At 42.7% G+C, this 17,670-nt stretch overlaps 1 protein-coding gene across 4 annotated transcripts in view; it reads left to right on the forward strand.

Annotated features, from left to right (window-relative positions):
* Window positions 1-17,670, forward strand: part of TNRC6A (trinucleotide repeat containing adaptor 6A) — a 169,991-nt gene that overhangs the window by 135,473 nt on the left and 16,848 nt on the right. For all 4 annotated transcript variants that reach the window (XM_077449322.1, XM_077449325.1, XM_077449324.1 and 1 more), the window contains 9 exons: window positions 960-1,040; window positions 2,016-2,211; window positions 4,614-4,739; window positions 4,827-4,985; window positions 6,543-6,683; window positions 7,228-7,338; window positions 7,446-7,667; window positions 14,464-14,534; window positions 14,614-14,753. In XM_077449322.1, coding sequence (XP_077305448.1) covers window positions 960-1,040; window positions 2,016-2,211; window positions 4,614-4,739; window positions 4,827-4,985; window positions 6,543-6,683; window positions 7,228-7,338; window positions 7,446-7,667; window positions 14,464-14,534; window positions 14,614-14,753 — 1,247 coding nt within the window. The remainder of the gene's footprint in view (window positions 1-959; window positions 1,041-2,015; window positions 2,212-4,613; window positions 4,740-4,826; window positions 4,986-6,542; window positions 6,684-7,227; window positions 7,339-7,445; window positions 7,668-14,463; window positions 14,535-14,613; window positions 14,754-17,670) is intronic.

A 17,670-nucleotide genomic window follows, 5' to 3' on the forward strand; every position in this document is an offset into this window, starting at 1 on the left:
TGGTCTTCATGAAAGAATTGCAGCCAAAAAGCCAAACCTCTGACATGGAAGCAAGGCTGAGCAGTTCTATGCACAATAACATAGGAAGTGGGGTGCAGAAAAATGGCAGCAGGTGCTCTGGACTGAGGAGTCAAAATGTGAAATAATTCGCTGTAGCAGGGAGGCAGTTTGTTTGGGAAGGGCTGGAGACCGGTACAATGAGTATCTTCAGACAACATTGAGGCATGGTGGAGGTTCCTTGCAGGTTTGGAGCTGCATTTCTGCAAATGGAGTTGGAGATTTGTTCAGGATCCGTGGTGTCCTCAATGCTGAGAAATACAGGCAGATACTTATCCGTCGTGCCATACTATCAGGGAGGCGTGTGATTGGACTTACATTTTTGCAGCAGGACAGTGACCCCAAACATACAGCCAGTGTTATTAAGAACTATCTTCAGTGTAAAGGAGTCCTGTAAGTGATAATTTGGCCCCCACAGAGCCCTGCTCTCAACATCATGTCTGTGTTTACATGGAGACAGAAGGATTTGAGGCAGCCTACAGCCGTAGAAGATGTGTACTTAGTTCTCCAAGATGTTTGTAACAACCTACCTGCAAAAGCTATGTGCAAGTGTGCCTAAAAGAATTGATACTGATTTGAAGACAGAGTGGTCACACCAAATATTGATTTGGATTTCTCTTCTGTTGATTTACTTTCCAGTTTTTTTTTTTGTTCATAAAAATAAACTATTAACACTCCTATTTCTGAAAGCATTTGAAATGTACACATTTTTTCACATCTGCCTAAAACCTTTGCACAGTATTGTGTGTGTGTGTGTGTGTGTGTGTGTGTATGGATAGCTAGATATTGATAGAGATTTTCTCAGACTCAATGTGCTCTAACAGTTATTCATTATACCTTTTACATACATTGGTAACCTCTTGTTTGAGCATGTTCATGATATTTTATTTCATTTTTTGTAGCGGTTATTGGCTCAACAGCAGAAAGTGCAGAATCAAAGAGGAGGAATGCCCACAGGGGGGCGCCAACAGCAGGAACAACAGGTAGGTTAATGTACAATTCTCATGACTTCATATTGGCTACATGAATATGTGATGTTTTCTGTCAGGAGGATAAAAAGGAATATTAGCATTGCTGATCTTCCAAATAAAGCTAGTGGCCTCTGGCTTTAAAGTGTTTCTCTAGGCAAAAAGATTTTATTTTTTATAGTTTGATAGTCAAGATGGTTACACTCTGTCAAAGGTAAGGGAAGATTGTCCAATAGGGACAGCCGTTCTGGAAATATTTGTTCAAGAAGGTAACTCTCTCTCACGTGGGAGATTTCCTCTTTTGTGATCAGAAGAAAAAAACTTTTTTTTTTTTTTTTTTTTTTTTAAACCATTCCCTACTCTATCAGAAAGGAAAAAACCCATACATTTTCTAAGTGCCAGGCCTAGAACTAGCATGCAGCAGGTGAAGTCAGAACTCTAGACCGCCATGCTTGTTCAAGGACATTGAGCCAAAGTATCCAAGCCTTAGATATGGCGTGACAGCCAAGTATGTAGCACTTTCAGAAGATTGTCAGCAGTAACTGTCTTCTTTCTCTCATGACGTGAAGTTTTATAAATGCTTACAACTGTATTGACCAGATGATTCCAGGGTTTCTGCCAGTCAAATCTGTGGAAACCTCTCACCCCTCACATAACCTGTATGAAGCCTGTGACTTGTCTGTATCTTTCCTATCAATGAACTGGCTTTTCACTTCTGTTGGGCCAGGTGAGAATATAAAGCAGATACTTGTTACCAGGAGGGGAACAGGCTGTTTTTTCAGTCCAATGTTTCATGTGTAAGGCCTACAATGTGTATATGTTTTTGAAGTTCTATTACTCATGTAAAAGTTTAAATATTAATAGGTGCTTCTCTTCAGCATGGCCCAGCTGAGTGAATAAGAACACAAGCCTGTAACGTTAATGAGCATGGCATGTATACGGATTGCAATGTCTTCACCATATGTCTAATAATGACACTAACTTTTTAAGGCCCGATCTCTTGGTATGCAACAGTCCCGCCAGCTTGATCCTAGTCTCTTGATGAAGCAAGCTATCCCTCCTTCCCAGCAACCAATGCACCACCAGCCTCCTATGAAGTCCTACCTTGAAAATGTGATGCCCCACTCGACCCCGGAACTTCCCAAAGTCCCATCGCCCATTAACACTTTCAATGGCTTCCCATTAGGTGAGTGCATTCCCTTTCATTTACTAAATGCTGACATTCATCTGCTCAACTTTGAAACTGTGCATGCTGTATATACCCTCTTCCCAGCAGCTTTAACATGTACGGTTACCATATTAAAGGTTATTTTCCTAAACTGTCTTTAGTGTTTCTCATATTCTGGTGCACATACCCTTATACAGTACACCTGCCTTCTAAAGTATCCACTTTTTTGTGGCTGCCAGAATCTCTAATAGCTGAACATTCTATGGTGTTTTTGTCTTCAGTTGGCTCTATTCAGATCTCATTGAAGGTGCTTGCTTTGTACCTACTGTGTTTGTCACTTAAGTCTTAGTATTCCAAATGTTAACCACTTCTGGACTACCCACCGTATTAATGCGTCATTAGTTTGACGTTAAATACCAGGGTTATGGCAGCAAGTAGCTGCCATACCCATTTTTTTTTTTTTTTTTTTAATACGTTGGGTGATTCTCTTTCTGCTGGCGGCGGATTTGCAACAGGATCACTTTTTGAGGTGGCAGGAGAAGTGCTTTTAAGTGCAAATGCAAGATCTGAATTCTTTTAGACCCCAAATCTCGCAATAAAGGGGCCCTGTCACGCTTATTTCTTTTACAAGGGATGTTTACATTCCTTGTAATAGGAATAAAAGTGATTTTTAGGGATAATGTAAAAAATAAGATTTTTTTTGTGTGTATATATATATATATATATATATATGTGTGTGTGTGTGTGTGTATATGTGTATATATATATATATATATATATATATATATATATATATATATAATTTATTATAGAGGGAGAAAGCACCTTGTCTCTCCGAGCTCGCGTGCAGAAGCGAACACATACTTAAGTCGTGCGCACGTATTTAAACTGTGTTCGAACCACACGCGAGGTATTGCATTGATCTTTGGAGAGAGGGCAATAATTCTAGCACTTGAACTCCCTCTAAACAGATAACCTGTAAACATTTTTTAGTACTGTAGTTTGTCGTCATTCCACAAGCGTGCGCAGTTTTAAAGCCTGACATGTTGGGTATCTGTTTACACATGGGAAACATCATCTTTCACATTATACAAACAAATTGGGCTAACTGTACTCTTTTTTTTCTTTTTTAAAAAAAGGTTTTTTTTTTTTCTCCCCAAAAAAGTTGCATTTGTAAGACCGCAAATACGATGTGACTTAAACTATAGCAATGATCACCATTTTAATTTCTAGGGTCTCTGCTAAAAAAAATATATATTTGGGGGTTCTTCGTAATTTTCTAGCAAAATAGACAGATTTTATACAGGTCCACATTACAGTAGCTGCACTCAAATCTTATAAATTGGATAAACATTTGGACCTTTGATTATGGATCCATGGTGTGCTAGCGACATGTTTTTACTCCCCTATATAACAGCGATTCAACTATAGTGGACAATTGATAGATCCAGACATTGTCACATGAGCAGGGCAGTGAAGTCCCCAACCTGGTAAGCGCCAATGCATTCAGTACCAGAGCTTACATGAGTGCATGAGCTTACATACAAGCACAAATTATTATATTACTTTTAAGAGCAGTTCCTTGCTGCTCAATGTACATATAAATATGGCAAGTGGTTATGCCAGGATATGATTCTGGTACCATTTTGTAGAGCTGGGGATCAGGCTTTCCAGGACCTGTCGCTTCCCAAAGCTATCCCAAAGAGCTTGTTCACCTTTTCTGATAGCAGTAAAGTTCAATAAAAAAAAAAGGTTTTGTATTAAAAAAAAAAAAAAAAAATCTCTTCCTCGCATGCAAACGCACATGCAAGTGTGTATTTTTTTTTCCTGAAAATTTGCATTTGATAAACTGTTGCGCAAATAAGGTGTGATTTAAAAAAAAATTGCAATAGACACCAGTTTATTTTTCAATGCCTCTGTTTTTAGAAAACATATTTTGTGGTTCTAAGTAATTTTCTAGCAAACAAAATGTAGATTTTAACATATATGTAAAAAGAATGTCCCTGTAGGCAAGCGGTTAATTCGCAAAATACCCTTTTAGGTATTCTTGATTTTAAAAAGCACAATTGAACAAAAAGCACATAATAAAAACCGAGGAGGAGAAAAATAGGGGAGTTGGATAATGGTGAAGAAAGGTAGTTTTGTGCTTGTCAGAACATATAAATTCATATGAAATTTTTGGCAAGTATGGCATGAAAACTGAGATGGTCTTGGCCAGCATTTGTAGCGAGTAGTTAAATGGGTTAGTCAAGGTTTTACTATGCCATCCAAGCCTACCTGTGTCTCCTAATATATAGTGTGTATTGCTTTGTCAAGAGTTCTTCCATGATGCAGTATTGGTCTACTTTTGTAAGCCATTTCTTCTGCGATAAGTTTCCAATACTTACACAGCATATTCTAATCTTTGCTTTATGTTCTAGGCTTAAACTCGAATGTAAATATGGAACTTGGGGGCATGAAAGAACCACAGTCCCGTCTAAGGAAATGGACTACAGTTGACAGCATGTCTCCTAATACTTCACTGGACCAGAACTCCAGTAAACATGGTAAGTGACGTTCAGTGGCCAGAGTTTTTACCTGGGGTTGGTTTACGTTCAGCATCTCACTGGACATTTTTTTTTTCCTTTTTACAGGTGCTATTTCTAGTGGCTTTAGGCTTGAAGATTCTCCATTTGGTTCTTATGAATATATGAACAGCAGTAATTCTCCATCCAGCCCTCCAGGATCTATAGGGGATGGCTGGCCCAGTGCCAAATCGCCAAATGGCTCCAGCAGTGTCAGCTGGCCACCGGGTGAGAGACTACTGCCGTTGTCTTTTTTGTTTTCGCTTTAAAGAACTCTGGTAATCGTGCTTCATTTGTCAGGCATAGTGATGAAATAATGGAAGCAGGTACAGCTATATAATTACTCTCAACTAGATTCTCCCTACCATAGGGGGCTCTCTCCACCACTTGCTTAATGGGGGATCTGTCCACTGATCCCTGCTGAGCAGGCAGATGACTGGTCCACTCCTGTTATGCAGAACAGACACAGCCCTTTCTCATCTATGGGTGGTCGGATGTAAACGAACCGCTTGTCTGTTTACACCCAACTGCCAACTGATCCAGTCTGCTAGACAGAGGAGGATCCTCCTCTGTCTGTTTTCAGCGCTTCGGATTAGATGTAAGTGGACACGTGTCCGTTGACACCTGCTGCTCCATTAAGGGGAATGGAGGGTAGGATCGAGTCTGCCTGAAAAATGGACAGGAGGACCCAATCGCATCAGAAGTGTGAAAGGGGCCTTAAAGGAAACCTTTATTTAGAGGGATTTGGAGACTGCTGTTGCTGACCTCTTTATAAAAATGCTAATCTGTGTGCCTGTCGCTAGCATCAGTGTTTTAAGTTCATGACCTGGAACAAAACTCCTAGTGTGTGCATACTTGTTCCAGGTCTGAGTAACAAAACCAGTAAGTCCACATGACATCCAGGCAGTTAGCATATTCAGAAGCGTTCAGCGATGGCAGCCTCTGTATTTGTGTCCTTAGAGATTTCCTTTTAAGTAGGCATGTTGTATTCTTAAAGTGGTAGCGACTTCCCATTGGACACTTGTATCTACTGGTAAGCTTATAATAAAGCTTACCTGTAGGTACAAAAAAAAAAAATATCCTAAATGTGCACCGTTTAGGAGTTATTCGGTGTGTCTGCAGCCTGTGACATCACCAGAGCATGCGCTTTGAAGGAACGGCATATTTGTGCCTTTTTCCTTCAGAGCTTTGTGCTGCAGCCGAGACTCCCATGCACATGTGATGTCATTGCGGCTCGCCCATTTAAGCCACCAGAGCCCGCAAATCTGGACGGAAGACCGGGTGAAGATGGAAGACCTGCCAGCAGTGACAGCATGCCACTTGCAGGCTTCGTTCTAAGGATAAGTCTTAAATAATGTGCTAGTATGCATCGCATTAGGACATTATGACATTATCTTGCAGGGAGAAGATGTTTTTCTTTTTCTATTTTCTTGGTTGTGAAGATCAGCTAATTTGCACATTGGAAGCCCTCTCTATTTCAGAAATTACATATCAAGATTTATATTGTTTCCTTTAGAAACTATATAAAAAGTTCTGTTCTAGTCGGTTTTACTTTAGGACCATGAGTGACTGCAGATACCAAGAGGTCATGAGAAAAATGTCAGAAAATATTCAGAACTTTGCTTTATGTTACTCTTTAGGTGGATTTACTGTGTTTATACTTGTGCAGTATGCTAGGATTGGAGGGTGGGGGTTCATATCTGATTTGTTTCAGGCTTTGGTGCATTTGAGGTTCGCTCTTCCTTTCATGTCTGTTGTACTGAGAGCTCAAATGCTTTCTTTCAGAATTTCGCCCCGGTGAGCCGTGGAAAGGATATCCAAACATTGACCCAGAAACTGACCCGTATGTCACTCCTGGCAGTGTCATCAATAATCTGTCAATTAATACTGTGCGGGGTGTGGACCACCTCAGGGACAGAAATAGTGGTGAGTACCTGCAGCCTTCCCTATACTGAGATGTCTTGGTATGCTCTGCTAATGGGATACACAGTTTCACTTCTGAGTAAGACGTATAGAAAAATGCATTAAACCATTTTCACATCACTCATATACATGTGCATAAAAAAACAATATGTACAGCATATAGTTTTGTTTGTAGAACTTTAGAATGCAATGAGCCTATTCAGAGATGTGCTGAGCAGCGTGATGTTCTGCTGCATTCAGTAGCAATGAAAATAAAGGACACGGTTGCGTGCAGGGCCTTATTTTGTACCTTTTTTTTTTTTTTGTTTTTGCTGTTTGCATTCTTTTTTTTTTTATTCATATTCCTTGAGAACGCCATTTGTGAGAGGTCTGTGCTTCAGTTCCTAGATCTGCACACTGCCCGTGGTCATTGAGACAAAGTTTGTTGTATTATGAAGAAGACATATACATTTGCAGTGTAAAACGAAAAACCCTCAAAGACTGAACTTGTGCAGCACTGCTTTAATGTCTTGTAATGTGCATTAAATAAAAGTGCCTTTGTTTTTAGGGTCATCCTCATCTATTAACACCACGCTGCCTTCAAATAGTGCCTGGTCATCCATTCGTGCCTCCAATGCCTACAATGTCTCCCACAGCAGTACCGCACAAAGCACTTCAGGTACAGGTCTGCTCGCAGCAGTGTTGGTCTATTTAGAATAAAAGTTGACACTCCCCTCCACTTCAATGAACTTCAAATGGCTTATATATATATTTTTTTTCCAACAGTTAGAAACAGTGATCCTAAACCTACTTGGTCTCCTGGTTCCGTCAATAACACATCCTTGGCTCACGAGCTGTGGAAAGTCCCTCTGCCATCTAAAAATATCAGTGCTCCGTCCAGACCTCCCCCGGGGCTTACCGGTCAGAAGCCACCCATGTCCGCCTGGGATAACAACTCCCTGCGCCTTGGTGGCGGCTGGGGAGCTTCTGACTCCAGATACACACCAGGTAAGTAGTGCAGAAAAGCAATGACTCCTAAATTTGTCTTCACTTCCTATTCACAGTTCAAGATAGGTCAGACTTCTAATTAAAAGAACAAATAAAATTACCTGTTGGTGAGCTCAGGCATTTCTGGTGTAATTCTGATTCTGTCAGATGCTTTTTTACCCATCTGTGCTTTTTTTTCTTTGATTATAAAGTATAGCCCATACTACTGAGTGTTTAAAGTGGTTATAAAGGTAGAAGTTTTTTTTTAACCTTACTGCATTCAGTGCAGTAGGGCAGGGCTCGATAAATCCCAGATCGCTATAGCAACTAGTAATTGTGTCCTGGCGCCTCGGCTGTTGTCAGCCTATTTCCAGACGTAAGCAATTCCTATTGGAAGCTGTCTGCCGACCATTTGGTCCGCTAGTTCTGGGGGTGGGGTATCTATTGACGTCTTCCCAGAACCCTGCATGCCCCCAGGCTGTGCATCGGAACATGTTCTGTGATCGAGGTAAAGGGCTAATCACAGCGGCCTCTTACCATGTGATCAGCAGTGTCCCATCACAGCTGATCACATTGTGAACAGACTTGCCTGTTATCGGCAGTACTTTCCTTGCGCTGTGTCACAGAATGAGGAAAGGAGAGCCAGTAACCGGCAATTCTGATTCAAATTTACACTGATAATCCGTGCCTCCCATCAGTGAATAAGAAAAATTACTTATTTTCAACATTTTTTAACAAACAAAAAAGACTGAAAATTTTGAAAAAAATATATATATTTTTTTCTTTAGCAAAGTAAACAAAAGTACAGTGTTGCATGGCTGTGCAATTGTCATTAAAAGTGTGACAGCACTGAAAGCTGAATTTTGGCCTGGGCAGAAAGGGGGTGAAAGTGGCTAGTAGAAAAGTAGTTAAAAGAGAATTATGGGTTTTAGTGTTTTTTTGATTCATAATTACCTTGGTGGATTACCTTGGTGGATGGGGCATCAGACCAATGCTGCAGCTGTCCCCCCGCATCTCTGCACTGAGAACCGAGCCACCGAACATCGCTCATGGCTCGTTTCTCTCACTTCCCCGAGCCTGTCAGTCAGCATCTCTTTCTCTGATCCTTCACACTGAGCTGTGGAGGGGCAGGGAGCGACTGTCTCAGCAGCTCGCTGAGATTGCCATCAATCAAGGCAGCTGGTGGATCCAGACTTGGGAAGTTGGGATGGCGCGCTGTCTCGACTGATTCCTGTGACATTAGTGGAGAGCGGACTTCAGACTGCTCTCTGTTGAAAACGGGTGACAGGAGTACAAAACTAATTGCACTCCTGTGACCCATTGGAGAAGCCCAGCTAAACAAGCTCAGGCTGGACTTCTTTAAAGCAGACTTTTTCCCAAAAGTGGAATCTCTACTTATGTCGTCTACCCCCGCCCCCCCTCCTGTGCCACATTTGGTATCTTTTGGGGGGGAGGGAGGAGGTATAGCAGGTACCTGTCCCCACTTCCGTCGGACCTCGCCGCGACAAGGTATGTCAGAATTCCTACCTCATTCCCCCGCCACCAGGCCAGTTGTAGAGTGCAGGGCGCTTTGTGCATGCGCAGTAGGGAACCTCTGCTGGTTTCTCACCTACCGGTTTCTATCTGAAGCCGATAGAAATATCGGCTAGGGTGCCGACATCGCTGGATTCCAGGACAGGTAAGTGTCCTATTAAGTCAGCAGCTACAGTATGTGTCTGAATTTAAAAAAAAATTTGTGCGGGGCCGCAACTCTACTTTAACATCTAAAAACAAGCAAAGCTAAAGGGGTGTGTGTGTGTTTTTTTTTTTTTTGTTTAACTTCTTCACACAACAGCACAGCACCTCTGTGTGTTTTCTAGTGTGTAAACTTGTCGCGGATCTGTAAACATGCATATCAGGGGGCTACGTTAGAGAAGGGATTTTGTTCATGTTTTTAAAACTTTGTTAAAAAAAAAATGGCTCCTAACTTTATTAGCTGGCTTTTAGATTTAAAGGAAATTTGTCAAGACCTGTAGTAAGGTAAAAAAAATAACCCTCTGCATGCATTTCCCCTGAGCAACCACAAACCTCCCTCCCCACAACCCTGATCTTGATCTGATCCACCGATGAGCATGAGAGCTGAGACTATCTCAGCTCTTTCCTCATTGTCAATCAGCCATTGACAAAGCAGTTGGGGGGGTTCCAGGGTTGGGAGTAAGGGGGAGGAGCCAGGAGCTCTGGCAAGGTGACCCAAGAAGAGGAGGCTCAGGACTGCTTTGTGCACATAACACATGAGTATAACATGTTTGTTTTAATATATAAAAAAAAATCCTGAAGCTTCACTATCACCATCATAAATAATCATTGATTGAAAGCAACTCTGTCATAATTGCGGGATAAACAAAAGGAGCTTCTCCTGCTGGCCTCAGAGTCTTTGGAAGTTGTTGGACACTGCCTCTTGCTCACCTAAGACATTGCCTGGTCTCACCTCGGGTTTGGCTTCCAGTCCAACTGCAAGGTCTGGCACTTTTAAATCTGCCAAATCCTCAAGCAAGCCTCCTTCGGCATGAAGATGTGCTCCCGCTTTTCAGAGCGTGGTGACTTTTTTAACCTTTGTGTGCACTTGGACAGTTTGTACCTTGGTGTAAGAGGTGGTGCGTCAAAGCTTAAAACTAGAATTTTGCTCCCGGTCACTACCTCCGTTTCATTTCACACATTCCTTTGTCATCACACGGTTTATCAGGTCCTCTGTATCAAGGTGTCATTGTCCCAGTTCCCTTGGCAGAATGTTTTCAAGGATCTTAAAGCCCTGAATGTCTGCTTGATCCCAGAAATTTTGCATGGAATCCAGCAAGTCTGCCATTGTCCCCTGGCTTCTGTACACATCAGTGATGCGTACCTACATGTTCTCATCTTTCCAGCGCTTTAACATTTCTACATTTTTTTTGCATGGGGCCTGACACACCAGTTCATGGCCCTGTCAGTTCTGCATTGTGTTTACCATGATGCCAACCCCACTGTTGGCACTGTTGAATTCTTGCGGCATTTCCTTTGGGGGTATTTAGACATGGTCCTGTTGTATAAATAGATGATGCGGGTTTTGTCCAACAACGTGATCCTAACATTCTAGATGATCTCGTGATTAATGGATCCGAAACCATCTGAAATAGTAATTTATCCTGATTCATTACGTGGGAGTATCTGGGTCTAGTCTTGATTAAAGCTCAGTCCTAGAGGTCTTTTTTTTTTCACAGGAAACACTTAACCACTTAAGCCCCGGACCAATTGTCAGCCTAAGGACCAGAGGTCTTTTTACAATTTCGCACTGCACTGCTTTAACTGGTAATCGCGTGGTCATGCAATGTTATACCCAAACGAAATTTGCGTCATTTTCTTCCCACAAATAGAGCTTTCTTTTGATGGTATTTGATTGCCTCTGCGATTTTTATTTTTTACGATATAAAAGGAAAAAGACTGAACAATTTGGAAAAAAAAGATATTTTCTACTTTTTGTTATAAGAAAAATCAAATAAACTAAATTTTAGTCATACATTTAGGCCAAAATGTATTCAGCCACATGTCTTTAGTAAAAAAAAATGTCAATAAGCGTATATTTATTGGTTTGCGCAAAAGTTATAGCGTCTACAAACTAGAGTACATTTTCTGGAATTTACACAGCTTTTAATTTATGACTACCTATCTAATTTCTTCAGGTGCTAAAATGGCAGGGCAGTGGGGGGGCCAAATGACCCCATTTTGGAAAGTAGACACCCCAAGAAAATTGCTGAGGGGCATGTTGAGCCCATTGAATATTTTTTTCTTTTTTTGTCCCAAGTGATTGAATAATGACACAAAAAAAAAAAGTTTTCAAAAAGTTGTCACTAAATGATATATTGCTCACACATGCCATAGTTATATGTGGAATTGCCCCCCAAAATATATTCTGCTGCTTCTCAGTACAGGGATACCACATATGTGGGACTTTTGGGAGTCTAGCCACATACGGCACCCCGAAAACCAATCGCTGCCTTCAGGATTTCTAAGGGTGCAAATTTTTGATTTCACTCTTCACTACCTATCACAGTTTCGAAGGCCATAAAATGCCAAAATAGCACAAACCCCCCAAGACCCCATTTTGGAAAATAGACACCCCAAGCTATTTACTGAGAGGCATGTTGAGTCCATGAAATATTTTATATTTTGCCACCGCTTGATCAGGGGGTTAAACCTTTATTGGGTAATAAATGGTGGGTGCCCTGATGCTATAAAAAGCAAACTAACCTGTCACCCGTAACACTTATAAGGTGATCACTGGTGAAAGGGTTAACTAGGGGCAATCAGGGGGTTAAAATCTTTATTAGGTAGTATATGGGGGTACCTAACGCTATAAAAACCTGGCGGTGAACATAAAAAATAACTAGCTACCTAGCGGCACCAGTGACACTAATGCAGCGATCAGAAAAACGATCGCTTAGTGACACTGGCAAAAGGGGGTGAAAGGGTTAACTCTAGGGGCAATCAGGGGGTTAAACCTTTATTAGGGGGGGGTAGGGGGCTACCCTGGACCTAACACTAACTGCCCTGACAGTTTTTACTGTCACAACTGACACTAAATGCAGTGACCAGTAAATAAATGATCACTGAAATCAGTGACACTGGGAGGGGGGGGGGGGGGGTGATTTGTGTGCCTATGTGTGCCTACATGTCAGTGTAGTGTTGGTGCACTTACTATGTGTTCTCCTCACAGTCCGGTCAAAAAGACTGCCCCGAGGAGAATGACATCACTTCCTCCCTGCCTGTGTTTACACTACACAGGCGGGGGAAGGTTCTCATTCGCCAGGAGCGATCGAGAGGGGATGGCCAGAAACCAACGGCCATCCCCTCATCCCGGATCGCTCCTAAAGCGAAACGGACCGCCACAGCCAGCGGGAGGGGGTCTGATCGGACCCCCCACCCACTGGAAGGCAAGCACGTACGTGCTTGTGCCTGTCGGTGCCATTGTGCCGACGTACATTGACATGCGGCGGTCCTTAAGTGGTTAATGTTCTTATCTCACCCAGATTTGAGTTCTTCAGTCCAGAAGTGGCATGTGGTTTTGCATGATATCTGATAGTAGCCTCCATTTGAGGCAGTTCTATTGTCCCAGTTTTTCACTTCAGACCACCACTGCAACATTCTGTCTTTGTGTGGCAAGGCATTTAAGTCCCTGGACAGGTGTTTTTGTTGTTTTGTCTCTGGCTTGGGGGCTCAGGGATTCAGTTCTGGAATACGGGATGGCCTTCCTTCATGTAATTATCATTGGTCACTGAGGTTATGTGGCCTTACTGACCATTGACTGCCATTGTGACCATTGATGCTCATAGGCTGCTAGTGCGGTGTATAGATTTTTTTGTCTAAAAGTTAACATTTCCTTTAAACAGCATCAGCTAAAGTTACCTAGCCAGAGCTATGTGGAAGATTTTAGTAGCTCAGTCACTCTATTAAAATCGGTAGTAATTGATCTCTATTCCCTATGGCTTGCGCTACTCTGGTAGCATGTGGTAGCGATCATTTGCACATGCAGATGTATGTGGTCTTGTGAGGTTGCTACTTGTGTAGCTTACTCCATAGGGAGCCATTTGTTCCTTCTGTTTATCAGTCAATTGTTACTTCTATAGATTATACTAGCACAAATAAGTTACTAAAAACATCCTAGAGTAGCTCTAACCTAAGGTGTCTGTCAGCAGTTGTAGCCTAGTTCTAATGGAATTGACTGCTTAACGAAGTGGAGGGAAACCCTTACTTAGTATTCTAAAACCAACATGTACGATAAACATATTTGACCCAGGGATAGAGTTAACCACTTCAAGACCGCCCACAGTACATATACGTCATTACTTTGACGTTAAATACCACTGTTATGACAGCAGCTAGTGGGTGATTCTGCATCCAATAAAAGTAGTGCAGGCGGCGGATCCGCTAGGGAATCACTTTTATAGTTATGGAAAAAGTATTGTGTTGGCTCCATTCATACCAGTGCGGCTTTGAAATTGCACTATTTGTCAGACGCACATCGGTGTGATTTGCAAGTCGCTCCGACATGAGTTGGGGGTAATTTGTACAGTTCCATAGCTGACAATGGAGTGCGACCTGTGATCCGACTTGGAACTGTCAAATTGCATGACAAATTGCACCGGTGTGAGTGAGGGTTTGTTGCCTTGGAAATTAAGAAAATACTTTGAGGGTCCTTGTTTTCATTTTGGGAGGGACGTTTATCCATGTTACTTTAAAAGAGGTGTTAAGCAACAGCACATTTTTAGTAATAGTGGAACCCCCCCCCCCTCTTTGGTCAAAACATGTAAAGTGTTTGTTAATCTTTATAGTACCGTTAAATGTATGTATTTGTGTATTAACATAGATTCTTGAAAAGCTAGCTTCATGCTTTAATTCCCATTTATTTGCTATAAAATTCCTGGGAATCCTGCTAATACCCCTTGTTTCCTTTCTTTTACTCTGATCATGCCAAGCAGAGAAGTGGGTCCATGCTGGCAAGGTCGGTTTGCTTCCCTGGGCTTGGTGCTTGGAGGTGCAGGATTCCTTGCCTGTTTTGTCACCACACCCCAAGCCATGCTCTGTCAATTGACATCAGCTCAGAGCAGAAGCTTTATTTATTATTTACAGGTATTTATATAGTGCCGACAAGTTATGCAACGATTTACATATATATATTGTACACTCACATCAGTTTTATAATGGATGTTATAGCTAAACAAAGCTATTTGCAGTTTTATAGTCTGCGTTTTTTGACGTGCCCTAACAAATACTTTAAACGGTTTGATGCATTTTTTTTTTTCTTTAGGTTCTACTTGGAGTGAAAGCAGCTCAGGGAGAATAACAAATTGGCTCGTTTTGAAAAACCTAACACCTCAAGTGAGTTGTGATTTGCAGTGATAAACCTTCAACCTTGATTGATATTACTCTGTACTCACCTATTTACCTCTGTCCACAGATTGATGGCTCCACCCTGCGTACGCTGTGTATGCAACATGGGCCTCTGATTACATTCCACCTGAACCTGCCCCACGGTACTGCCCTGGTCCGTTACAGTTCCAAGGAAGAGGTAGTAAAGGCACAAAAGTCTCTGCACATGTAAGTCTCCCCCCCCCCCCCCCCCCCCATGTAATTTGATGATCGTAATTCTTCCTGAGTTCTGTCGCGGATTGCCTTTTGTTGTGAATCCTGACTTTTTTTTGTCTGGCAATTGTGATTGTAATCTCAATACTGTGCAGCAGATATGTGAATTAAATTTACTGATGCCTCTGTATGATCACCCTCACTGTTAATAAGCTATGTCTACAACCTATTCAGAAGATTGTATTGTAAATTTGTAGTATTAAAGACGTAAGTCATAAAACGGAGTACTAGGCAATAGGTCTGCCTACTCCTTGCATGTCCTATTGACCAGTGATGGGCCAATAGCAATATGTGGGAATGGGGCTTAGTAGCAAGTCCTAACACTACCTTTGAGTAGTTCTGAAGGCTGAAGGTTTTTCTCAAATCGCCTTTCAGGACAACCTTGGAGAGAGCACAACTCTGCCCATTTTTCAGGAACACACACAGCCTTTAAATCCCTCCTCTTCCAGCATGGCATCAGTGAGTTTCCTCTGCCATGGTGGAAGTGTTTTTGCATCCTCCCTGCAGGGAGCCTATGGCTGCATGGTCAAAGGTTACTCCGCTTGGACCCTGCAGTCTGGACTTAGTGGTTGCTGGGGAGATTGCACTGCTTGGGGCACTATTTCCTTCTGTCTGGTGGTCTAGTTGTGCACTAAGGGTTGAAAAGTTGTCAGGGGGCCCTTAGGCTAGTTACATTTTTTCTCATTACAGGAAAAAGCTTTAGGAAAATTCAAGCATTCAAACCTACCAAGTCAGAGGAAATGTCCTTCCTGCAAGAACCCCCTCAGGGATTCATGGCAGAAGGCAATGTGCAGGTCATGTATTAAGGAATTGGTAGAAGAGGAAACATCCCAGAAATACAAGGATTTGTTCTCTTCAGTGTGAGAACTTACAAACTTGTTGAGTTTGGTCAAGTCCATGATGGTTCAGAGCTCGGCAGGCCAGGTTGAGCCCCAGCATCCATCATCCAGCCCAAGGGCATTTACCTCTAGACCAGTAGAGGCCCTGGACTCAGGGGATGAGGTGCAAGTACTCTTCAATTCCCTCAGGAATTCAGATAAGGAGGGAGGTGATAGCCGAGCCTCTAGGGATGGACGAACTTCTGAGGGCGATCTACGCTACCCTTGAGATCAGGAGGAGAAAAAGGTGCAACTATCGGTTCACGATGTACCAAGGACTAGACGGCACTAAACCTAGTGCTCCCAGTCCATAGAATCCTCTTGGACATGGTAAAGAAAGAATGGAAGGACCCTGAAAGTGCCCCCTTCTTTTCCAAGACCCTTAGGAGAAGGTTTCCGTTCGAAGATAAGGAGTCAGAGGTATGGAATAAGAAACCCCAGGTAGATGCCGCATTCTCATAGGTTTCTTGTCGCACAGACCTAGCATTCGAGGATATGGGGGGGGGGGGGGGCGGGGGGGTTAAGGATGCGATGGATAAGAGAGCAGACACTCTCTTTAAAAAAGCGTGGGATTCCACATTGGCCAGCCTCCAAACCCGTTATGGCTTCCACAGTTGTTGCAAGGAGTCTAGACTGCTGGGTAGGGAAGCTGAAGAGCCACGTAAAGGTGGGCACATCGCGGAAAGAGCTTCTGGAGTCCTTCCCATTGATACTGAAGGCAGTGAAGTACATGGCTGACGCATCAGCTGAATCAGTTAAGATGTCAGCAAGGTTGTCACTGCTGGTGATTTCAGCCAGGCATGCTGTCTGCTTAAAAACTTGGTCTGGTGACACAGCCGCCAAGATTAAGCTATGTGGCCTACCTTTTTCAGCTGATCTTCTTTTAGGTCCAGACCTGGAAACAGTCCTAGATAGGACAGCCAACAAGAAAAAGGCGTTCCCTTCCAAAATAAAACACAAAAGTAGTGATCAAGACAACAAGAACCGCTGGGTCTCCCAAAGGGATAAGGGAAGAGGAGGCATCCTATTTAGATCTCCCCCAGACCAGCCCCCTAAAAACAAATGACGATGTTACCCCAGTAAGAGGAAGATTGTCTGCCTTTCGCCTACAGTGGAAAACAACTTCAAGCCTGTCCATGAAGAAGGTCATCTCCCAGGGATACAGTCTGGAGTTTTCAGAGGCCCCCCCCCCCCCACAGCAGGTTTTATGTTACAACCCTTCCAAAGGATCAACAAAAATATTCCGCAATGATGAGCCTGCTACAGGAGCTGATTCAACAGGAGGTGTTTATCCAGATCCCGAAGCATCAGGAGGCCTAGACTTCTATTCCCACATCTTGGTGAAAAAGCCTTTATGAAAGTATCAATTGATTCCGAACTTAAAGATACTAAACAGATTGCTACGTTGCAAACATTTCTGGATCGACTCGATCCCTTCAGTAACAAAGTTGCTGACTCAGACAGTTTCATGGCATCCCTAGATCTAAGGGACGCCTATTTACGTGTCCCGATAGCTTAAGCTTCCCAATGCTTTCTCTGCCTAGCCCTCAACCTGGGGACTTCAGTTTGGCATTTCCAATTCAGAGCTCTGCCATTCGGACTTTCATCCTCCCCCAGGATCTTTACAAAAATAATGGCAGAAGCCCTGGAACCTCCTGAAGCTAAGAGGGATTTCAGACATCCCATGCCTAGACGACCTGTTTTTCGCAGACTCCAAAGAAGTCTTGACAAATCTTCAGGTGCCTGACTTGCTTCAAGAACCTAGGGTGGCTCCTGAAATTATAAAAATCAAATCTAGAACCAATGCAGGAGATGAGATTTCTGGGCTATATGATAAACTCGTGCTTAAGAGTTTTTCTGCCACAAGAAAAGATGGAGAAGATCCAATCTGCGGTGAGACAGATTCAAACCAATCTCTCAATTTCAGTTTGATCAGCCATGGCAGTCTTAGGACTTCTCACGGTGTCGATCCCAGTTGTATAGTGGGCCAGATT

This window comes from Lithobates pipiens, unplaced genomic scaffold (genome assembly GCF_037356315.1).
Source record: "Lithobates pipiens isolate NorthernLeopardFrog02 unplaced genomic scaffold, aLitPip1_a1.2 Scaffold_22, whole genome shotgun sequence".
In the NCBI taxonomy this organism is placed as follows: Eukaryota; Metazoa; Chordata; class Amphibia; order Anura; family Ranidae; genus Lithobates; species Lithobates pipiens.